The sequence below is a fragment of the Lemur catta genome, chromosome 10 (genome assembly GCF_020740605.2).
Source record: "Lemur catta isolate mLemCat1 chromosome 10, mLemCat1.pri, whole genome shotgun sequence".
In the NCBI taxonomy this organism is placed as follows: domain Eukaryota; kingdom Metazoa; phylum Chordata; class Mammalia; order Primates; family Lemuridae; genus Lemur; species Lemur catta.
In genome coordinates, this window is record NC_059137.1 from 78393182 (window position 1) to 78418011 (window position 24830).

Consider the following 24830-nt stretch of genomic DNA (forward strand, 5'->3'; position numbering starts at 1 on the left):
CCTTCATTATCTTATGTTCCCTGTCTTAAAAACTGTTGTTTCATATATTTTGTTCAGCGTGTTGGTTGGTTGATTGGGAGACTAAATCTGTTCTCTATTACTGCATCTTAATCAGAAGAATTGTCAGTATTTTTGCTTTTTTTTTTTTACAACTTAGTATTGGATTCAAATTTATTGAGTTGTTACAAGTATTACAATAAAATGGTATAGAATAGAAAAGAAAGTATTAGTGTATTCCATGTATTAGGGGTAAATAAATTTTGTTTTGCGAAACTTTCATTTTAGTTAGTATGTGCATTTCTGTATGTGTGCATGGGGTTGTGATATAAAAGGCATTTCCTGTTGTGGATCAAATAGTTTGTGTCAAAATAGTTTGAGAAACCATGCTCTAGGTACTTTATTGTCCAGTACAGGCAGGAGCCTACAACACTTAGTTTCTATCCCTGCGTTGGAGGGATCTGGAGAAAATCATCCCCTTTTCATGTTATCTATCTGAAAAATGTTCATCATCTCCTTCCTACAAAGCCATGATCTAAGAATCTCTGAAATGATCTCTGGGAAATACCTTGTAGGTCTTAAAATTGAGATAGTTCCACAATTCCATTAGTTATGATAGAAATAGTTATTTATTGCCACTGTGTTCTAGACACTGTGTGTGGTAGTTTGAGTTACCAGCATGAATGAGAGGGAGGCCCTCCCTGGCCCAGTGCTGGAACACGTTTGGCTACTACAGCAGGCAGAAAGCAAGGCTTCAAGAAGTGCTATGAGCACTCAGAGCACTGGAATACTCAGGATTGTGGAGGTAGGAGGGAGAGTGTTCAGGGGGATTTATTCAGGCAGACTTTCAGGGTTAGAGGATAAGAAAGTGAGATCTCAACTTTGGTTTATTTCATTTATTCATTAAACACACACACATTCTAATACCTACTATGTGCTTGAGATATATCAATGAACAAAATAGATAAAAATCCCTTCTTTCATGGAATTTACAATCTACTGGGAGAAATAGAAAAACCGACAATAAATATAATACGTAAATGATCTGTTAAAAGGATGAACTAGTATGGATGCAAAAGTAGAGCTGGAGGAAGGCGATTAGAAATGGGGCCGCCAGTTCTAATTTTAAGTGAGATATATTCAAGGAATATATTTAGAATCCAAATATAATAGTAGTGTACATCTATTCTAATACAAATTCTACAAATATTCCAACATAATTAGAATCTTCTGGTCTACAAACCTCTCTAAAACTGCCGATTGTCTGCACACTGCATTGACACTTTGCAGCCACTAGGGCGCAAATGGGCCATTTCTGAGAAAAAATGGGGTGAGCGTGGGGAGTGTGAGAGCGATGTGGGTAATTATGCACACAGCTCTCCCTCAAGTGTTCCGCAGGGGCTTCTCCACTTAAAGGACACTGGCAAGCCAGGCGGAGTTTTGCTGTGCGTCCTGGACCAAGACATTTTTGCCCTTGGCTTCCCTTCCTTGGCACTTCCTCACCCAGCAGAGGATGGAGGCCAAGCCGAGGAACAAACTTCAGCTTGGCCATTCAGCACCCAATTCGTATCACAGCCTGGTGACAGTGGTGAGGCAGACCTACTGGCCTCGTCTTCGGGCCTGCTGCGACATTTCTGCGTGCTGCCCGAGGAATCTCGCGGGCACTGGGGTTACACTCCGTGCCTGGGGTCTGTACAAAAGCTCCACTATATGCTTTACGTTCACCTTGTAATATATAAGGCGTAGCCTAGATCCGAGCATTCACGCTGACGTTCGGTTTCCCGATCCTTCCCATCGTTAACCTCTGCGGGCAGATCGGTGACCATTACTATGTTTTGGACAAGCCTCCAGCCCGTTGCCCTCTCTCGAGCGGAAAGACCGCCAGCCGTTTTCCCCAGCAGGAGCTCGGCGAGGTCAGGCGAGCCGCTCACCAGCCGGGCAGGGACGCGCACGCGTAGGGCGCCGCTGGTTGCGCATCTGGCGCCAGAGCGCGCCCCCAGCGCAGTGCCCGCGGCGACCGCGGCGGTGGGCTGGTGCTCCGGAGCGTGCCGGGCACTCTCTGCCCGCGCGGGGGCACCAGAGCCCTCGGAAGTGTCAGGCACTGCGGTGCATTTTCCCAGTTCCCTTTTAAATGACTGCGGAAAAACAGACTCTCCGAGCCGCACATGGGAAGACGGATTCTCAGACAAGGCTTGCGAATGCCCCGCAGCCATCATTTAACTACGCCCGCAGAGCAGTTACGGTTTGTCACGCGACCCTCCCGGATCGCCTCATTTGTCCCTAGTGAGACCCCGAGGCTCTGCCCGCGCCAGGTTTCTTGGTAGCTGGATGCATAACGTGCTCCGGGCAGCGCGGGCGCAGGGCACGCGTTTGCGCACACCCGCGCACACATGAACACGCGCAAGGTACGGCAGGGGAGCAAGGGCTCGGGGTGCCCCGCGTGGGGGTGGGCGTCGCGGGGAGTGAGGCTGTGATCTGGGAATGGCTGCGTCCTGCCAGGTTAAAGAATGAGAGAAAATGATGCGGCGCCACACATCGGACAGCCAAGGGTTGCTGCCCTGCCGCGCATTTAGAGAACCCAATACGCGTCAGCGCGCTCCCTTCGCCTCACATGTCTCTATTTCCCCGGCGTGTGATGGCAAAAATCAGCAGGAAAAAGACCCACTTAGAGAGCTAGAGTGTGTTTGGAGACTCTCTTTACTCTGCAAAAGCACCAACAGGAAGACCCTCCAAAACCACTAATCCCCAAATAGGTGGCCCGGATTGGGGGCGGTGATCCTTGGTTACCAATGCGGAACACGTTTTGGTGTTTACAATATTTATTTATTTTTAAGATAGCTCGCCCTCCCTTTTAGGCAGGGTGGGAAAGGAGAACGCGACGGGGAGCGAGAGGGGAGGGAGGATTCCTATAATAAGAATCAGCGCATTTTTCAGAGCTGAACCAAGCCCGGTTTCCATTTCAAAAAGGGAGACAGCCTCTGCTGCGATGCTAGAAGAGACGGTGGTGTGAATTAGGGACCAGGAGGCGTCAAGCAGCGGAACGGTTCATCTCAGAGGTACCTGGATCTAAATGCACACACACACACGCACGCGCGCTCGTGTCTACACGGCCAGGATGTGTGCGTGTGTGTGCGCGCGTGTGTGAACTCCCACATGCTGCTGCTGTCTGCTTCTGGCCAGTGGCACCGATGCCTCCCTCCTCCCCGCTCGCCCCCAGATTCCCCTCCCCTCCCTGTTGCTTTTGTCTGGAGGGTGTTATGGGTTTGTGTGTGTATGAGCGTGTGTGTTTTTGGATTTCAGACTAATTTTCTGGAGTTTCTGCCCCTGCTCTGCGTCAGCCCTCACGTCACTTCGCCAGCAGTAGCAGAGGCGGCGGCGGCGGCGGCGGCGGCGGCTCCCGGAATTGGGTTGGAGCCGGAGCCTCGCTCGCTCCTTCGCTCGCGCTCTCCGCGCTCGGTGCCCGGCGGCCGCAGGAGCCTGGACCCAGGCGCCGCCAGCTGGCGTGAGGCGCCGGAGCCCGGGTGAGCAGCGCAGACAGTACCCTCGGTTGCCTCGGCCCTCACTGTCCCCCCTGGGGCAGCCGCGGCTGCTCCCCAGGTGGGACGTGCCGCGCCACCTGCCCGCGCCCCCCGCGCCCGGCGGCGCTGGCGGATTCTGCAGCATCATTCGGCGGCCCCGTCGCGGAGCCCTCGCCGCCAGCAGTCCCCGCATCCCCCTTTAAGGGGTCCTCCGCCCAGCATGTGTCGTGGAATCCTGTCTCGGGGACCCTTTTCCTACCTCCTCTCCCTCGGCCTCAGGCTTGGAGAGAGAGAGAGTGGGCACCCTGGCGGTTCCAGAGGCGTGGGGCAAGTTGATTCCTGGGCCGGAACTGGGCGCTCATCCATCCCGTCTCCCGGCTGGGGTCGGGTGGGGGTGAGGCGAGCGCGGAGGGAGAGTGCCCCAGTTAGTGGCGTTCGGGGTCCTGCGCTCAGCCTTACGCGTCTTGTTTGTCCTCAGCCTCGAGGTGTGTACCGGATCCCTGGGCGCCTCTAGCCAGAAGCCTGCGCCTCAGAGAGTCCCGGGCAGCGCCCGGCGCGCCGGGCCATGCTGCGACGGCCGCGGCCGAGCTCGGAGCGGCGGTAGCGCCCCCTGGGAAGCGGCCCGCGATGCCCCGGCCGCTGTGAACTGTGCAGCCCGCCCGAACACGCTCCGCCCGGGACCGGCTCAGCCTCCGACACGCTGGACTCTGAGCGGCCGCGACAAGCAGCGAAGAGTCGAGAGAGCTGCAAACGCGGGGAAGGCCTCCCCGCACAGGTGGGGGAAGCCGGCCGGCCGGTGCAGCGCGGCGACACACTCTCCGGCTGGCGCTGGCGGCTAAGGATGTCGTCCTGGACGAGGTGGCGTGGACCCGCCATGGCGCGGCTTTGGGGCTTGTGCTGGCTGGTTGCGGGCTTCTGGAGGGCCGCTCTCGCCTGTCCCACGTCCTGCACATGCAGCGTCTCTCGGATCTGGTGCAGCGACCCTTCTCCTGGCATCGTGGCATTTCCGAGGCTGGAGCCTCACCTTGCAGACCCTGAGAACATCACGGAAATGTGAGTTCCTGGTGCTTTCCCTCCTTCTTTTTCTCTTCGCTCTTAAGGCCCGGGCTGGCCAAGGTGGGTAGGTCCTGGAAGCGATTGTTGTCCCAAGTGCGGGGAGAAGTCAGGAGAAGAGATGCAGGGCTGAGCCGTCAGCCCCATACCTGTTTCACTGGCTTGGGGCTGCTAGCGCTGGGAGAAGTGTGACACTTTAAAATAAGTTTTAAATATATGTGCCAATAATATGTGTGGTGGGGGGCAAAGAATTTGATATGCTTTTTAGATTTCAAAGCTCTGCTGGGTGTGCTTTAGGCTTGCCTGTATGCAGTAACTTAATTTTGGACATTTTTGTTTTATAAAGTACTATATGTGTGTTGTGTTAGAAGTTCCAGTAATAATTACTAGAAAGGAGGTTAAAATAATTAACTTTCCGAAATCTGTTGAAGGCAGGGAGAGTCTCTCCCTTAACATATTTCTCTGAGGTTTAGAGTTAACCAATTTCCCTTTTCATTTTATATATCAGATTTTGCTTAGAAGATTGCATCCAGAGATGGCCTTGAAAATGATCTGTAAGAGGAGAAGTTCTGAGTGTTGAAATGCACTCGCTCAAAAGAGAAAATGTGATCACTGGAAGCCTAAAAGCCTAGTCTGATTTAATTTGGACTTGACTTCCTAGAGATATGATTTTGAGACCATTTGGATTATAAATCTTAATTGCCCATTGAATGAATAATTTCCCCGGACTAGGTTGGATGATGGAGCAGTGTATAGTACTCTGGTGAATGCTGACTTTAGCATTGGACCCTTATGTCCCTGGAAATGTTTGAGCTGGCTTGGTGGAGAAGCAGAACTGTGTATTTCTGTTCTCCTCTTCTGATGCCTTGTGACAAATACATTACCCAGCAAGTCCTTTCTCTACCATTCCTGTGCCACCTCTGCTGGAGGTGTTGTTATTTTTTTCCTAGGGACTTTGTCATTTCGTCCATTTCATTTACATGAGATTTTATTCATGCTTGTGGAGGACTGTAAGGCAAAGTTTTTCCCAGTTTTGCTTATAGTATTTGACACTCAGATAGGCAGCCCTGAAAGTAAGGCTTGGGCTGTGGCCTTCCGGTTGTCGAGTGCGCATGCATCTCCCCCCCCCACCCCAACACAGAAAACGCACAACCATATTTCTGCCAACGTAGTTGACCGAGATAACCTGTTTTTTAATGTAAGTAAGAGACCTTCTTAGTCTCTGTTGCCTGTTCTGCTGCCGAGGTTCACGTTGTGAAGGCCAGGGCAGGGGGGGCTGTGCAGGCCTAGCATGGCTGAGATGTGCTGGGAGCAGCCAGCTGTCGGGCTGCGTCCAGGATGCTAAGATCTCAATCTTTTTGGCAGGGAGAGCAGGAGCCAGAGCCGGAGAGGAGGGGTGGGTAGGGCTCCAACTGTGTTAGGCCTGGACTGGGCTGGTCCAGGCTCACCAGCCTGGTCCAAAGTGTCTGTGGCCTTTTGTCAGAATCTGTCTTTTTCACAAGATGGGGCATCAGTAGTCAGATGGAGGAGACCATATGGAATTCAGAGCCCTTCAGACTATTTTGAGACCATGGGGAGTGCCTCTATACAGTTAGACACTGTTTGTGTGTTGGGGGGGGGCGTTATTTTTAAATTCTGTATTAGATGATAAGTGCATATAATGAAGAAAGAAATGAGATAGGGATGATCATTTGCACTTTAATTTTTTTCCCTTTGATTTGTTTAAAACCACTACCTGTGAAAAAGAAAATAAAGCTATCTTTAAATTTAAAAAATTATTATTTCAAACCCTTGTGGCTGCCCAATATATATGAAATCAGTAGGTTTGAGCAGAGCTTTCTTAATTGTTATTGTTGCTTCTTTTATATCGGATGGCAGGTTCCGATTTTCAGGCTTTTTTAAGTGGATTTTTAAAATATATTGACTAAAGCATTTGTCACAGTTATTAATTCAATCATGGCACTCCTAATTTCTACTTTTATTTTTTCCCCCTTTTTATTCGAAAATCCATCGGGATTGGGGGAGTGGAGAGTGGAGGGGTAAGGCTAAGTGTTAAGGGCAGGGAATTAGGTTAGTAATATTAGGCCGAGTAGATATGAGCTCTGAGAAAAGGTACATTTCTCTACGCTGTCCCTCAGCTCTGTTTGAGCCCAGCCAATTTGTGCCCTGGTGTCTTTATCTGTAAAATAAAAAAAAAACAATACTTGTTTGGAAAGAGCTTTGTATAATTATTTTGAATTCCACTTTTTTGGTCTTAAAATGACATTAGTAGATGCCCTCATTTCACTCTCATCCTTATATGATACCATCTGTGTTCTTTTTCTTACATATTAATATTTGCTTGAGTAGCTTTTAAATTCTCTGCCAGTGGATACCAGCTACAGTTGGAACCAAATTACACTTTTTTTTTTACTTTATTATTAGACCCAGTGGCATTCTTTAAATAACCTGTTTTAAAGTTCTAGTTTAATGGTGTGAACCTGAAGGTATGCATTTCCATTTTTTAAAAATAGGAATACTGAAAGTAAACTGTGATTAGAAGTTGCTGAAGCAACAGTTTACCACATCATTTAAAAAAAGCGTATCTTTCAGTATCTGCATATTAAACCCCTGGGCCCATAGGATTCTGAGGATGCAAATAGAAGAAATTTTAAAGATATATGTATAGATTAATTAAGGAGTAGGATATTTTTGCTTTTACGTGTATGTTTTAAGCTAAGCTGACATTTTATTTTCAAAGTCCCTGTTTGAACCTGTTTTATTAAAACTCTTCCCACCATAGTATCTGTCTCATACTTTTTACCCTCTAATGTGATATATCCAGATTTATATCTCTCTGTCTATAGATATATAACACGCCTGCCCAACATTGCACTGCTAAGTGGCAGCTCCTGTTATTTGGAAATGGTTATACCACAGCAGTGTTAAAATAGATTTAAAAACACTACCAGTGTCACATATAATGGAATTCAAGAGTGAAGCCTGTTGTTGGAATTATGTAACCAGCCATTGAAGTCCCAGTTGCATCAAATGCCAAAGTGCATTGCAAAGGACAAGTTCTGTCTCACCCAAGTGGGAAAAGGCATGGTCAAAATAAGTAATGCATTTTTTTTTTTTTACTGTGGTAAAAAATATATAACCTAAAATTTACCATCTTAACCATTTTTAAGTTTACAGTTCAGTAGTGTTAAGTATATCTCCGTTGTTGTGGAAGAGTATGCATTTTTACATTGCACATGTTTTATGAAGACAAAGAGATCTTTTTCTGAATTTCTTGAGTGGTATTCTCTGATTTGAGGGTAATATTTGGAGACAAGTCTAGTATTTTTCCTCCTAGCACAACATAAATAGAATTTTCAGCTTCTACTCTCAGAGCCTCTATGTGCAATTTATTGTTACTGCTGGTTAAGCAGCTGTAATGTTATGCCATTAATACATTGATTTTGGCCCTCTCACCTTACTTAGCTTTGCCATTGCAATTAATCGTACTTAAAAAAAATTCCTGGCATTTGCAAAGATTCAGTGAAAGGCATCAATTTTTATTACTCTGGTATTTACTTCTCAGCTCTTCTACTGGGGGTTCTAGAACTTTGGATTGTGCTTTATAGGCATTTAAGAACCATGTATTTAAATTTGGAGTGTGGTTACATAATCCACACTGGGCTTGTTAATAAATAAGGCAGTCTAATTTACACCATTCATTATTTAATACAGCTTGCAAGCTGGAGTTGAAAACATGCTGTCTTCATAGTGTAGGTATTTACAGACTTCAGCTCGGCACAACCAGGTGGACCCTTTTTAGTTTCATACCTTCAGTCTCTGTAATATGGAAACTTTTGTTACTCTGGGTGAAACAATCGAGAAGCCCTATGACCCTTCTGACCCTATCTCTTCCCCCTCCCCCTCCACCACCCATCATTTACTATACAGGAAAATATGTTTGATTTTTTTTCTTTTCGGAAAAGTGATATTTCCTAATGGCAATTCAGAGCGCTGGAGTTAAGAGAAGAGCCTGGGTTATATGTTCTCACAAATAAGTAATGGGAAGTTGAAACAATGTGGCCACAGCTCCCAAGTGCTGAGTTTAGGTCTGTTTAAGGTCTTTCACTGTTTCTATCCCATAAACCTCTGTTTGTGTCTGTTTCAATATTCCCTTGTAAAGATGTTTTCTAAGCTGAAAAGTTGGCTGAACAGCTGAGAGTTGAGATCTTTTTCTCCCTAGGAACATTCTGTATGATCTCTTTGACTATATCTAGGTCGTAGAAGTATAAAACCTAGAGTTTTTGTTTAGCTGGGGAAGGGGAATTGAATTTCTTTTCTTTTTTCTTTTTCTTTTTTTCTCCCTCTTGGGCAAGTGCCTCCAGTTTTAACTCATTGCTCATCTTGCCTGTTAGGGAAAGAAGCATTATCAAACCATTATTGAATACCATGCACTGGCATTATCCTGTAGGCTAACTTTACCACTTCTCTAGAGAGCTTCCCATAGGTTCAGAAGCTACAGGGTAGGATGTAGCATTCAATCTGCTTCCCCCTGAAGCAATGTCAATTTTTGGTCTTTCTTGATGCCTATAAATCAATAAGAGGATTTGAGGGAGAGAGATGGTTTAGGCATGGCAAACTTTTTACTTGTCTGATGTGTGTAAGTGAGAGAGAGAGGGAGCAAAAAAACCCCCCTGAATCTTGGATTATTAATAGTTGATTGATCATTTTCATAATCTATTTGGTCAAGCTATTTTAAAACACATATCTCCCCCGCCCCCAGCCTCAAATGGCAAAGATCTGAGCCTTGCAGTGTTCTGAAAATTTTAACTCTACATTTGATTGCTGATCAATTTCCATTTTAAAAAGCAAGATCCTACGTAACTGGGTGCCTGCTCACCACTTACTTTGCTCTCTGGGGTGTCCGAAGGACTGGGAAGTTGTATTGATCTGGGAGATGGATGACTGAAAGCTCCTGAAGTTATAAAAAACCCTGTGAAGAAAAGTGATGCACAGATACTAAGTTCTTTCTGTACATTTTTTTTTGTTTTAAGTACATCATGGGAAGCTGGAGTCAGGAGACCTGGAAGTGCAGCCCAACAGTTGACATTAAGTGGTTACCTGATCTTGAATCAGCCCCTTGATGTCTCTGGGCCTCAACTTGTCAGATGTAAACTGAGGGCATTGGATTTGATGTTCAGACAAGTTTTTTTCAGCTTCTAAAGTTCCCCAAAGCTTTAGTTATGGAGATAATGTAGTTTACACACCAGCTATGAAGGAAGAGGGTGGTGCCAGGTGCTCAGAGTCTAGCGGGGTGTGACTCTGAAGGCCTCTGATCTCAGAGTGTCATGTGGGCATGTTTTCAGTGTCTGTTCTGAACTCCCCCAAACCACAACTTTTTAAATCTGAGCTGCTAACAAGGCTGATGGCATGTTAGTACTGGGCTAATGAGTTCAAGGTCACAGGGTTCAGAGGGGTCACTTAGAGTCAGGACCTCAGAAAGAGAAGGGGCCTTAGAAATGATCTGCTCCAACCTCCTCTTTGCAAAAACCAAGGGCAGTAAAGAGTGTCACTTAAGACTGACTCATTAGAGGCATTGTGGGGACTGGAAGCTCTTCCTGCTAGGATCCAAATAAATGCCACGGCCTCTCCTTAAGGGTGCCTCTCCTGTGTTCTGAGTTCTCAGACTGAGCGCCTAACTCCAGCCTACCATTCTAGAAGCGTCAGCAGTGGGGGAGACAAGCTCAGTATGACTAAGTCTGTGCAAACTCGTATCTGTGAGAGACCAGGTAGTGGAAAGGTACATGAACTACTGATCCCAAAGCAATAGGCTTGTCTTCACATAGGAACAAATACATTTTTTGTTTGGTTTACACGTGCGTGTGTTTAAATTTCCAGTGTTCCTCTTCTCTAGGCAATTCATACACGAAAGTTGGGCTGCAGCGAAAAGCCTTCACGAGCTGGCAGCAGTGAGGGCTGCTGACCTTGTGCCTGGGCCATCCTGGCGGGTGAGGGTTGGAGGGAGAGCAGAGAAGACTGGGCAGCACCAAGGCTGTTGCCCCAGGGTCCTCTCCACAGTCGGGGTGCTCACCACGTAGGTGGAGCAACCCACAGCCCGTTATATAAACCCTGTGTTAGCGCTTAGCAAAGAGCGTATTCTTCCACACTCCTTTCTTCCTGTGCCTTCTCAGTGCTCTGAGACTGAGATGTGGGCAAACTTGAGGATTCTTGGCCCAGAACCCATTCAGCTACCATTTTGTGTGTGGTTCATGCCCTGCTCTAAGACTTCTCCAGTCAGAGCACACTTCCAAGACATACTTCAGGTTTCATGAAGGGTTTCTCCCCTGGACCTGAAAGGCCCTCTACAGACATCTGCTTATTTAGGCTTCAGACCTCACTCTGACATAGGTGGGACCCTCTTGGCCACCTCTGAGGGACTGTCAGGTTAATGAATTTGCCCAGGCTCTCTGGTCGAACAGAGCATGAACAGGCATAGAATCCTGTCCCGTGTCTCACTTAGGGCCCCTGTGCTTAAACCTAGTTGCCCAAACTTGGCCTCGAGAGCTCAGGAAATCCAAGGAGAGGTCTAGAGATTTAAATGCATGTTTACAGGTTAAACTTCATGGCAGTGGGAGGGAGGTGGATGGAGGCCTCCTCTCATGTCTTTCCTCTGTCTTCTCCCCTCCCGTTCAGCTCCTTGGCAGTCTGTTGTACCGTTAGGAGATAAGGGATTTGGGAGCCTTTGGTAATATGGCATCTTCTCACAGAAAATAAAAAGATTAGTAACCACACACCATATAGAGTTTCTTTTTCATGGCAAATAAGGATGAGTTGCTATGTAGCACCCTACCCTTTCCTATAATCTTCATATCCCAAGAATTTTACACAGACATGTACACACACCAGAACAATATATATCAGTATATAAATCTATGTATAAAACTCCACTGTATGTGATCCTTTTGACTTAATTATCTTGAATTGTAGAATTTTCCTAATAATTAAGAGTTTATTTCCTTAAACTACCCTTTTAATTTTGTTTTCATCATTCTGGATTTCTCTCAGCCAGGACCCGGTGGGCCATCTTCTCCAAGGGAAGGACCTGAGTGTTAGTGCATCGACCCGTTAGCCAACCTGGCTACTAGAGGCCCATTGTGTCTGTCTTCTGATTCTTTGATCAGTTCTCAACATAAATGAAAAATGTAATCTAAACCAAAAGATACTGGAATTTCAGTTTCCACCTCTGCAGTATAGTGCAATTTAAACAGATAGGACCCTTTCAAAGGCAAAAGATTTATTTGACCTGAAGAGAAACCAGAGTGTGGTTTCTTTAAACTCTAATCTTTGCAACAAGAGCTGTTTCTATGACATGTACCCCAGAGTCCCTTGCAAGGTGGCAGGGGCTCATGCCCAGATTCTCTGACTCTTGCTCACTGTGGGACAAGTGGCTTATTCTTCTGTGCAATGTGTATGCAGGGGTGGGGGATGCTGGGCAAGAGAGCTTGACATGATGGCCTCTAAATTCCATGGTAAGGTATGATTTTTTAAAAAGTGCCTCTCTCCAAAAACCAAACCAAAATGAACAGCCAAAACCAAAACACTGTTTTTGGTTTGCTCCCAGTTTCACCCCAAACTCAAAGAATGTTATGGAAGATTTTGCTCCTTGGATGTTTCTCTTGCACCCCTGGTGCAATGGAGTGTTTGTTTTTCTCCAAAATTTCTATGTTGAAACTTAATCCCCAGTGTGGCAGTGTGGGGAAGTAGGGCCTTAGGGAGGTGGTTGGGTCATGAGGGCAGAATGAGATTAGTGCCCTTATAAAAGAGGACAGAGACAGCTTGTTTGTCCATTCTGCTGTGTGAGGACACACATAGATTGTGCCATCTGTGAGGAACAAGCCCTCATCAGACATTGAATCTGCTGGCACCTTGATCTTCAACTTCCCAGCCTCTAGCCAGTCTCCACCTCCCGTGACCCCCAGAACAGAAGCTTTCACCAACATCAAATCTCATCTTTCTGCTCATCAAGTTTTCTTTTTATCTTAACTGGAATAGCTTATCACATTTCCCGATTGTCATGTGGGTTGGCTGCCATCTAACTCAAACTCCGTGCAAATGTTAGTTCAGTTCCTCTAGTGTTAGTGAGGACATGGGGACACTACAGAAAAATAGTGTCCTGCACTGAGGTAAGGAACCCTGACTAGTTTATATCTAGTGGGAGACACAGATGCCTGCACATCCAAACACTCCCCACAATGGGAGACATTGATGAGTAGATTGGATATGAGCAATTCCTAATTCCTACCTCCTACAGTGGCAGTTGTTATTTTTTCTCTGTCAAATAATTTTTGATATTCTTGTGGCTGCATCCACTCATGTTGCATTAGAGCAAGCTGCCTGCATCTGTAACCCACCTTTCTCTTCCGTTACGATGGAAGGGCTAGAGTGCCTTTTAGCTGAAGCTAATCACCCAACCTCTTAACTCATCCTCTTAGACTTTTCTCTCTCAGTGGCTTTTCCTCTCTCACCTGTATTTTCAGTTTCTTTCTACCATTTGACATTTTCAGACCAGCAGGACCAAGTCTCTCCCATCTTAGGAAAGCTTTCATTTTTGGCTATTCCCTCCCTCTTTTCCTGCCCTTGACTGAGGTCACTGTCCTTTCCCCTCTCCCCTCAAAGCCAGATCTTAGAAGACTGATGTGTACTCGTTGTGTGTTTCCTCACTTCTAATCCAGGCTCATGCCACTGCTTCATCAAACTCACACCATGACAGTCCCCAAAGACCTTCATGGGGCATATTTCTCTGTCTCTATCTTACTTGACTTCTTAGCAGAACTTGGCTCCATTTCCCACTCCCTCCTTTTCCTCTGGCATTGGTGTCATGATACTTTTCTTGTGTTCCCTCTCTCTCTCCCTCTCTGGTTGCTACTTCTCTGCCTTACTTGTTTGTTCCCCTTTCTCCGCTCTGACCTTAAAAGTGGATGTTCCTCGGGCTTCTGTCCTATGACTGCTTCTTTTCCTGGGCTATCCCTGGGTTATGTCATCCTCATCCCTGACTTCTGTTACCTTCGTCATGCTGGTGATGTCCTAATCTCTTTCCCCATCAATTATTGGTGATGAACTTCAGACTCAGATACTCAACTGCCTACTCAGCACCCCTCTTGGATATGGGAGAGTGTGTCACACTTACCACTTCCAAATTAAATTCATCATCACTGCCCCAAACCCATCTCCAGTCTTCTTCCCTATCTTAACGGATGGCCCACTGCCCACTCAGCAATATAAGCCACTCACTTATTAAGTCTTGTTGATTCATTTCCCTAAATATTTCTTAAATTTTTCCAATTCTTTTTATCCCTAATGCCATTATTCATTCATTCTTTCTTTCAACAAATATTGATTGGATCTTCGGGGACGTGTGAGAAAGACTGCTAGAAAGACTTGGTCTCTTCTTACCAAGTTTGCAGCCTGGGAGGGAAACAAACATCAAATAAATACTTAGGTAAAAAGAATTTAATTTGTGCCACCATTATCTTTTGCCTAAAATGCTGCAACAGCTCTCTACTTTTCATCCTTGCCTCCAGTCTTGTCCCCTCTCTGCCCACGTGCCACGCTGTAGCACAAGTCTTTACAAAATGCTGATTTTATCATGTCACTGCTTATAGTTGCCCTGTGGCTCCTCATGTCTCTTAAAATAAAGTCCAAAGTTGTTTATTTTTGTTTTAGTTTTTTTAAAAATAGAACCAGATTGTCACTATATTGCTATATAAAGAGGCATATAACTATTACATGGACCAGAATGCATAGATAAGCATAACAGTCTCTTTCTACACCAGCAGCTCTGTAAAAAAAGAACAAATTGTAACTGGAAGCCTGCTTGGTGATCTTGGAATTAGAGCAAGGGCATTTAATTCTGCATTTAAAATGTTAAATGGCATTAAGCTAAGCTTGCCTGAGGCATCCATCTCCATAATGGGAGAGCCTTCACAAAGGGAATGTAGAACTTCAAGTACTTTGGCCCAGACCTGTGTCCCTGGATGGACACTCCTTTTTCTCTCCTTCATTCACTGCCCAGCACCAATGCTGATGGATGCATTCTTTCTTTGGAAAGGTTAGTGCCTTTAGCCAAGCCTTCTCAAGGCTGGGAGCCTTTCAAATTCTTTAAAGTGATTTTGCACATCTTTTCTCTGAAATGCATTAATTTTACTGCATGGAATTTTATTATTAATTAGCTTTCTTAAAAAAAATAATATCTGAATGTGATAAAAATTCAAATAGCACTAAGGAGTATATAATGAATAGTTAGTTTCCCTCCAACCATATACCCCAACTCTCCAATCCCTTAGCCCCCTCTCCAGTAGCAAACTGCTGATTTCAGTTTCCTTTGAGAAATAGTCTATTTACATATATAGCACATATATATGTCTTTTTTGTTTGTACATAAATGAGGGTATGCTATATTCACTATTCTACATCATGGTGGTGTTTCACTTAACAATGCATCTTAAATATGTTTCTAGATCAGTGTATGTACACTGACCTTATTTTCTTCCCAGACCCACAGTAACCCGTTGGATGAAGAGATTTTACTTTAACCAGCTTCCTGGTGTGTGAGTTCTTGCACGCATGTGTGATTTTACCTTTGGAAAATGTTCCTATGGTACGAATTGCAGGGACATTTGCAAAATTCCTGATTTTTTACAGATATTACCAAGTTGTGTTACAAAGAGGCCACATCAGTTTATTCTTCCACCAAAACTGGAAGTGCTTGCTTTTCTACAGCTAAGCCAATATTCCTTATCAAACCTTTTGACCTTTGTCAGTCACATTCCTGGGAAATAGTATCTCGATTGCTTTTTTTGCAATTCTGTAATTGATTCAGATTGAAAGTCTTTACATGTATCAAGGTGATTTATATGATGTTGTCATATCCTTTAGCTATTGTCTTTTTCTATTGGGTTGGTGGCTTTTTCCAAAAATAAAAAAATTTGTTCTTTGCCTACTGTTTTGCTTGTCTTTTGATGTTGATTATGGATTATAATATTTCTTCTTTTCTTTTTTTCCTTTTTTGTAAAGCAGAATTAAATTTTTATTTTTATTTTTTTCAGCAGTGGAGTCTTGCTCTGTCATCCAGGCTGGAATGCAGTGACTCACAGCTCACTGTGGCGTTGAACTCATGAGCTCCAGTGATCCCCCTGCCTCAGCCTTCCAAGTTGCTAGGACTACTAGCCAGCGCCCCCTTTCCTGGTCAATTTTTCTTTTTTTTTTTTTTCCCAGAGATGGGGTCTCACTATGTTGTCCAGGCTGGTCTTGAATTCTTGACCTCGAGCGATCCTCCCAACTCAGCCTCCTGAGTTGGTAGGATTACATATGTAAGCCACCATGTTGGCTTAAATTTTTTTTTTGTAGTAAAATTTGTTATTTCCTTTTTTACTCGTGTGTTGTAAATGTGGCTAAGAAGAATCTTCACTTCTCTAAGAGTATAAAGCAAGTCTTCTATATTTTCTTCTACTACTTTTATTATTTCGTATTTTTATATTTAACAGCTTTCATCTGTCTGGATTTTTAAAATATAAGGAGTGATGTAGCAATTGTTTTATTATTTTTTCCATGATAGCCAGTCAGCCTGTCAGGTATCTTGACATCATTCATTATATAATTCTATCTTTCCCTCAATAATTTAGAGTAACAGTTTTGTTCTGTAGGAAGTCCATCTTTGTATTTGGGGATCTATCCTATTCCATTAACCAGTCTGTCTAGTTATATCCCAGCATTAAACTTTCATCTCCCACATCTTCGTATTATCATTTTTTTCTACTCTTGAAGTATTAGTCTTACTCATCAGTCTTTTCTTTCAGAATTTTCAGGACGATTCTTGCATGATGATCTTTCAATATGAATTTTAGGAGTTGCCTACGTGGCTCCCTCGCTTGATATTGGAGTTTTTAATTAAGATGGCATTACATTTACATATCAAAGTCTTGGAAGTCCTGTGTTCTCAGATGTAAGCCCCATTTCTCAAGCCTCATTTCTTGCCTCTCCCTTTCTTCAATGCCATGATACAGCCTCTCTGAGCTTTTAAGTCGCCCTACTGAGCTTTGCTCACACTCTCTCCCAGGCTTCGCTCTGGCACTCCCCTCAGCCTGGAACCTTCTCCCTGCCTCCTCCCTCTCTCTAGCTGCTGCTTATCTTTTAGCCATCAGCTGCTAGGTCCCTTCTTCTGCCTCCACATCTGGGCTGTGTCCCCTCCGCCTGCTCTTACAGCCTTCTGCGTTCCCCATCATAGCAAGGTCACTTAGCGCCATCAGTGGGTGCCTGTGTACCTGTCTGTACACGCCATTAAAATAGGAACTGCATGAAGGCAGGGACATATGGATCTTGTTTGCAGATCATTCCCAGCACCCAGCACAACATTCTAGTTTTCCACATTATAGTTAGGTACATACACGTGGATATGCACACACAAGCACATCCTCCCCACTCATAAACCTACGATTTAGAATTCCAAATAAGAATATTTATTAGTTGGTCTCTGGGCCGTCAGTATGTAAATCTCTAGACATGAGTTTTCTCAAGTCATCAAGTTAAGATGTTTGTTTATATAAATAACCTTTATGGAATTAAAATGCACAATGTTAGTTCATGCACAGTAAGAAATCGATTAATTGTGGAAAGGATAAAAGGCCAAGCCTTAATGAGGCAGGCTGATTATGTATCCAACAGGAAGGAGGGACAGCGAAGAGAATGGGGAGGAGGGCATTCGGCAGATGAAGGGAGATGCAGGCCAGACAAGCTCAACAACAGAGGTAGATCCAGGGGAAAAAAAATCATCCCAGGGACATCTGATCTCCAACAAACAAACAGGTCTAATGAGAAAGATTTGTGCCCTTTCTGTCCTGTAATAGCTAACGATGGATATCCTCATGGATCAATTGCAGTTTTCCCTGAGACTGCATTTATGGTGCTTCACTAAAAAGCAATTCTGGTGTGAGATTTCAGATGTGATTTATCCTCCTTGTAGTGCAGATGATAGAGGCTGTTCATTTTTCTCAAAGAACAGCAAACATCAGGAGTATAAAAACATAGTGTGTCAGGTCCAGTTTAATGTATCATCTAATACATTATACTTTTGTGCCTTTGCATCAAAATCCAATGGGCTGATCCTAGGAATGTTTCATGGGGCTTCCTTTATATTTATAATAATTAACACTATCAGGCATCCAAGAAGTTTTGATAGTTGCTTGCAAAACTGATCAAAAAACAACCGATAGACATATGAGATTGGAAGGCTTTTAGAAATAGAGTGGGGAAGTCTATAGGGGAACAGATTGTGTTGAATAATCCCCAAAGATACTTCTCCCTTGAGACAAATAACATCTATTTATGTTTCATTTATTTATGTTTACACGATACAGTATGTTCGTAATATATATACAAACCAAAATGGTTTGGACTCCATTTGTATTTTGAAAGTTAAATTTTAAAATAGGAATGGGAATTATGGAACCAACATGCCATGTTTAACTCTGATGAAGAAGTCTTATTTTTGGCTGTGTCATTGGCTCTCATGGTAGGTCTAGGTCAGCCTCTGGGATTTAACTTGTTAGCTACCTCATTTATTCTTTCAAGGAATTGCTCTTTCACCAATAACAAGTGTCTTCTGGAGCTGAACTCCCTGATGCTTTAGGGTGTTTTAGCCTTTGCTTACCGAGTCTACCCTTGTATCCCCTCAGTCATTGCTGTTTTTTCATTGCATTTAGTATCTCTATACATGTACAGTTCAGAAAAGGAGAGTCACTCTGTTGACAAAGTCATCTTTTCCCATGGATAGCTAACATTGAGGACAGGAATTAACTTTTATATATATTTATATTGATTAATTGATTCATTCATTCATTTAGTCAATCAACAAATATGTTTTGACCGTGTCTTCCCACCTAATACTTTTCTAGGGTGACAAGAATTAGGCTGGCTCCTACCATTTCTCCTTTCATATGGCCTGTTTCAAGGGCACAAATGGAGGCTCTTAGATAGATCATCCCAACCTCTCCCAACAACTACAAGGGACCTCACGTACAGGTGTGTGGACAGTCTGGCCTACACATCCGAACTCTGTCCACGCCACCCCAGACAGGAGGCTGGCACCTCCCCCTTCCCCCACACCATCGTGTCTCGGGGTGTGCACATCCATGGCATGTACCCCCTCAGGAGGGTAGACCCAAGGGAAAGGCCTGCACATGCCCTGGGAGTGGAGTCAGGGTCTTTGGGTAGGGAATTCTGGGATCCTGGGTATGCAGACAAGAAGTGAGGGTTTGATCTCCAGGTAGCAGCATCCTGTGCTCTGTGGACTTCTTGCCTCATGAGGAAGAACTTGCTGGAGGAGTATGGAGTGAGTACCTCCAAAGTTCCCGTGCCTAACGACCAGAGGGAAGGGCAGTATGGACCAGGGTGATTGGGCCCCTGCCTTGTGGATCTGGCCTCTGCCTCACGGTGGGTGTGAGCTATGACGATGCTCTGGAACAGGGGGAGTGCGGGGCATGTGTCCTGGGAGCGCGCAGTGGGGTAGCCAGGCTTTCCAGATGGCTTGTCCATCGCGGCACCCCATCCTCTCTTCAGGGGACTTCAAGCCTGTGGTGCGTGTTGCCAACAAGGGCAGCGTGTGCTGGACTCTTCCCCAACAAACTTTGTGGTGTTATCACAGACGCAGACGTAGATCTGTACCTAGTGGTTTACAAGGATTGTTAAACATCGTTAGCTGCTAGCTTTCCCCTTTCTCTCTTCCCCATATGGATTTTAGTGTTTGCTCTGAAAGGTCTGGGTCTAAATGTAATGTTTCAAGAATCAGCTCATTATGGCTGAATGCTTTTTTTTTCTTTTTTTTTTTTTTTTTACTGGTTTACTGGTACCCTAGGAGAATCCTGGGATTGTAAAAAACTGTGCCTAATATGTTCCTTTCCTCACTATTTTTTTTTTTTTCTGAACTGAAAAAAATCACTGAACATGCCAGTAGCCATGCACAGGTGAATTAATTTTCCATTTTCTTTGGGAGTTTGTGTAGGGGAGTGATACTTGTTGTAAGACAGGGTTACTTGGCAGGTTAAGAGCTCCACTAGGGGCTGGACGCTGTGGCTCACGCCTGTAATGCTAGCACTCCGGGAGGCTGAGGTGGGAGGATCACTGGAGGTCAGGAGTTCAAGACCAGCCTGAGCAAGAGTGAGACCCTATCTCTACTAAAAATAGAAAAATTAGCCGAGTGTCATGGCATGTGCCTATAGTCCCAGCTGCTTGGGAGGCTAAGGCAGGAGGATCACTAGAGCCCAAGAGTTTGAGGTTGCTGTGAGCTAGGCTGACGCCAGGCACTCTAGCCCATGCTACAGAGAGAGACTCTGTACAAAAAATAAACAAACACACAAGAGCACCACTAGGAAGTGTGGTCTTCCCTGCTACTTCGGACTAGCTACTAGAGCTTGCTGTACCTCAGTTGCCCTATCTGGAAAGGGGGCAAAAATAGAACCTTTCTTATTGAGTTTCTGTGAGATTAAAATGAGCTGATGCATGTAAAATGCTTGTAACAGTGCCTGACACAGTTGTGCTCTACTGTTTGTGTGTGTGTGTGTGTGTCTATCCTCAAACATATTTTGGAGGACAGTATACTCTGTAAGGCGGAGGGGAGGACTGGAAAGCAAAAGATTGTGCCTTGAGTGTGGCACTGAACAGGCATCGCAGCTAAGAGGACAGATGGAGAGGGCGCCGGTCCCTTTATTGCAGCCATCGTATGCCCTTTGGCTTGTTTGCAAATTAGTCTCGCCTTGTAGGACCTGGTGTGCTTAGCTGATTGGAATATTGACTATTTGTATGCTGAGCAATCATGAGTCACATTTAGCCACTATTATTCAGGTCATGGCCTTTGTTCAGTGAGTTTGGTTTGTTTGATAGTCTTGGCCCATTTTATTTATCAGGTTGTTTACTAACAGTTCTCCTGGACGCTGGAGGTTATGCGTCAGTTTGTACTCCCATCTTCTCTTTTAACTATCTTTCTCACTCTTTAACTGCAAGGCCTTTAAAACACAGATATCTTTTTTTTTTCTTAAAAAAATCACAGTAAAACAAACATAACATAAAATTTGCCATTTTAACCATTTTTAAATATACAATTCAGTGGCATTAAGTACATTCATGTCTTGTGCAAACATCACCACCATCCATCTCCAGAACACTTTTCATTTTGAAAATCTGAAGCCCTGTACCCATCAACGACCACCTGTAACCCCTGTCTGAAGCACCTGACAACCACCGTTCTGCTTTCTGTCTCCACGAATCTGACTATTCTAGGTACCTCAAAAATGTGCATCTCTTTGAGCAATGATATAGTCCTTGAATTAAAGATTATTATAAGAGATTTGTTTAGGGCTTTTAGATGCATTCATGCTTTCTTTCCGCAAAATAACCTCTGTTTGTTGTGGCCTCACACAACCATGCATGATTGGGATCCCTGTCCACTCGCATCTTTGCAGTTTCACTCCAAAGAAAGTAGTCTCCAGCCTTCTGCAAAAACAACTGAAGGTTAACGTGAGAAGTGAAACACTGAAGATAAAACTGCAAGTGTCCCTCACACTCAATCTCTCTCCTGACTCCCACAGCCCATAAATATTGGCTGAAAAATTGTGCCAAGATCAAAACAGACCTTCATAGAGATCCTAATATTTTACCACTGGAATCGTTCTTCTTTCTCGATGTTATGCCTGATGCTTATTTTTCTCTGTGCCATGCTTGATCTATCCTGAAGCTGGAGCAGAAGTATTAGTTCCAAAAATTCTCTTAGTATGGAATGATTTGACCTGACTGGAGGCCAAGAGCTTTCGAAACTATATGCTGCTGTGATTCATGCTGACTTGAATGCTTCGTAGAATTCTTTTGGCCCAGGCTAATCATTGCAGGTTCTTCCTCAGGAATCGTAAATGGAACATTGGTTGGCTTGAAATAACAGAGAAAGAGGAAAAGGCATTTAAAAAAAAGATAATTTATGTGTTGGATTGAGTTTCAAGAAGATTTCACTTTTTTATGAGCACTCACTCTGAAATGTAAAAAAATCATAGGTGAAATTACTATATTTACTATCCCATTTCTTGGAAACAACTAGTATAAGGTCATTCAATAGTATCAGCATATTGTTCATAATAAGCTCTTAATTTTTATTGAATATTAGAAACATCACAATCAAGTTATCAGTATTTGAATAAATGATAACTATTTTATTAAAATAGTTAATAAATAATAAATAAATAAAAAATATATAAACAAATATATAAATATAATAAATAAATAAATAATAAATAAATAGTTAAAAGTTAATAAGGTAAAAATGAGAGGGAACAAGGAATAAAAAAAAAAAAGACAAGAACTCCAGCTAACCCTGATGGTTGGCATAGTTGTTGTAACTGAGTGCAACATTTGTCCTCAACTTCCTGGCAGCGAAAGAGAAACTCATTATTAGGAAGGAGAATGCCTACTAATTCCACAGGAACACAGCTTTGTCTGGCACTATGTTCTGAAAGGAATTTCTTTTGCAGGGACAATGAGTGATGTAATGCACAGCTTGTATGAAAAATACAGAAGTAGATTTCATTTTCTTCCTGAGAAAACCAGTGAAAGTTAGAGGAAGTGACAAGGACATCCATTCTGCAAGGAGGCTAAAGTGGTCCAAGGATTTAATCTCCTCTCCTAGGGCTGTAATTATAACACTGATACAACTCAGAATCTCAGACTCTCATCCTGTCCTGCCCTTTACTGAGCCAGGCCTTGATAGAAGCTGGACAGCACATGATTGGAGGTTGTCCCCTCTGACCAGAGCCTGCAAAATTTTAGTCTCTGTTGCTGGTTAAGGGCAGATTCATTATCTTTTGGAAACCAGACAAGCAGATGGTGGGGGCTGATGTCCTTTTATAAAGACCAAGCAGCCTGGCCTGTGTGCTGGTCCAGGTAGAAGCCACCCCATCTGCGTGCAAAGACGGGCTGCAGAGGTGCCAGAAGAGATCCAGGCTTGCAGAGCGTGGGGTGGGAGGCAGCCCTGTGACTGCTCCAGAACTTGGACAAATGCTTGATTGAAACCCCCAGAGTTCCACCCCGCAGAGCAGCAGAGACGGTTTTGGCCTGGAAGCTATTAGGAGCAGGTGTTACCAGACGGCCTCCCCGGCCACAGGCAAAGCTCCCTTAGGCTCCTGCGGTGCCTCCAGCCCTGAGAGGAACGGTCACCTCGTGAGCCTGCCAGGATGAATTAGCTGCGGCGTGCACCCCAGGTCGCTGAATGAGCTGACTTGTGTTTCTGGTGGTTCTATTGACCGATGTTCGAGTACACCTGCTCCGAATAGAAATTGTGGCTAAACATCAACTTTTAAGCCACTTGCTTCACAGCAGTTCAGTATCAGGACCGTTTCTGTCCTGGAACTCTCCATGGTTTAAGACGGTAAAACCACGTCATGCACCTGTTGAGTTACTAGTCTTCCTATTTGCTGTGGTGGGCTGCTGTGACCTATCAAAGATCTGAGACCTAATGTGAAATATTTAATGGTATTAAGTAAATTAGTTGGAAGAAAAAAAAATTGTCAGAAAAAAACCCAGTCCTCCTTTCTCCTCCTGGTACCACTGTACCAAGTATCACATTTACTTAGCTATGTCTGTGTCAGTTTTAGTTCATTACAGAGGAAGTTTCTAAAGGTTCCAGAACAGGTAGAAGTAATTTTTTTTTAAAAAAAAATGAGGTGTTTTTATTGTAGCTTCTGTGTCATTTTATTTGATGAGGCTCATTTTAGGGGGTCTCTGTGCATTTCCTGCCAATGTAGGAGATTAGGAGCATTGATGTCTCAGAGGGAAAGACAAGAAAAATTAAATCAGGTGTCCTAAAATCTTCCCATGGGCCAGTGAAATAGCTTCGGTTAGTTGGGATGTGACCAGTTTGAAATGTGCTCCACACCCCCAGGGACAGTGCAACTGACGGTTGCCAGGAGGAAATGCTGGGTCAAAGTCTGGTGGACTTTCTGTCTTTTTAAGGGAATATGGAAATTCAGATTTTAAAAATCTGAAATCTTCTCGTTTTAAAATGTTAGTGACTAATACAATTTTCTTCAAGAAAATGAACACCCTTGTTGACCAGATCCAGACTCCATGCTGCTTGCTGTGACTTCTCGGGTCAACCAATTTATAAGATTTACCCATCACGTTATTTATAGGCCTGGAGTCCAATCTTAAACCTGCATGCGAGGCTATGCTAATAAGTCAAATAAACTTACATTTTCCTTATGGAGACTGATGTGTTTTATGTATAAAGCAAACCTTACTTTTTTTTAATAATTAATTTTTCTGATCATCAATTGTGGTATTCCTTGTTGGAAATCACCTTGTTGGTAGAGACAGATAAGAAAAATGCTATATAAACACTTAGAAATCCAGAGTGTATTTTTTTTCTTCATGATATTTTGAGGAATTTTTCATATAATTTATGTACTGAAGAGAACTGAGATGTTATCAAGTTCAAATTTCCTTACAGATATGGGCACTGGAGGGGAAGCTCACCAGCTAGTCTGTAACCAAACCAGGCCTAGAACCTGGCCTTTCATTCATTTTAAATAATAATTAACACTAATTGAGGTCCTCATATGTGGACCCATTTTCTAATTTTCCCAAAAACCCCGTGAGGCAGTTACTGTTGTTACCCCATTTTGCAAGCAAGGAAACTGAGGCATAGGGACTTGCCCCAGGTCAGATAGCTAGCAAGAGGTGAAGCTAGGGCAGTATGTTTATCGCTCACGCCACACTGCTTATTATTTTCCAGGCACTTGAATCCTTAAATTCTCAGGGTATCTGTGCTGTTCTAAAAAGCTGCAGCTCTCAGAGCTTGGCATTGTATAAGAATCTGAAGAGTTATTATTTATCTCCTCTTATTGCTCTATGTATATATAGTACAGGAGATCATCCTATAAAGTGTTCTCACTTTTTGGTTGTTGTTGTTGACTTTTGTTTTTAGGCTGTAATTGGTGAAGGTCCATAATGCAGAAATTCTAGAAATTATTCCTCATTGAAGGTGCTGGATTTACAAGTCCACAGTCCTAGCAGTGTGGTATAGTAGCTACAAGCTAAGACTTCAGAGGCAGGTACATCTCAGTTCAAATCCTGTTTTGCCAGCCATGGGATGTGACCTGGCATGTCTGGGCCTTAGTTTCCTCTTCTGAGAAACGGGAACAACCATTCACTCTCCTGGTGGCATTATTTTGCTAGGAAACAATCCTGGGG

The 24830-nt window shown here is 43.9% G+C and overlaps 1 protein-coding gene across 6 annotated transcripts in view; it reads left to right on the plus strand.

Moving 5' to 3' along the window:
* Window positions 1-2136: 2136 nt before the first annotated feature.
* Window positions 2137-24830, plus strand: part of NTRK2 (neurotrophic receptor tyrosine kinase 2) — a 343471-nt gene continuing 320777 nt past the window's right edge. For 2 of the 6 annotated variants that reach the window (XM_045562233.1, XM_045562238.1), the window contains exons 1-2: window positions 3347-3518; window positions 3994-4568. In XM_045562233.1, coding sequence (XP_045418189.1) covers window positions 4357-4568 — 212 coding nt within the window. In that variant the 5' untranslated portion in view covers window positions 3347-3518; window positions 3994-4356. Of the gene's footprint in view, window positions 2403-3297; window positions 3519-3661; window positions 3843-3993; window positions 4569-24830 lie in introns of those variants that run through there. The other 4 variants (XM_045562234.1, XM_045562236.1, XM_045562239.1 and 1 more) reach the window with 4 other exon arrangements.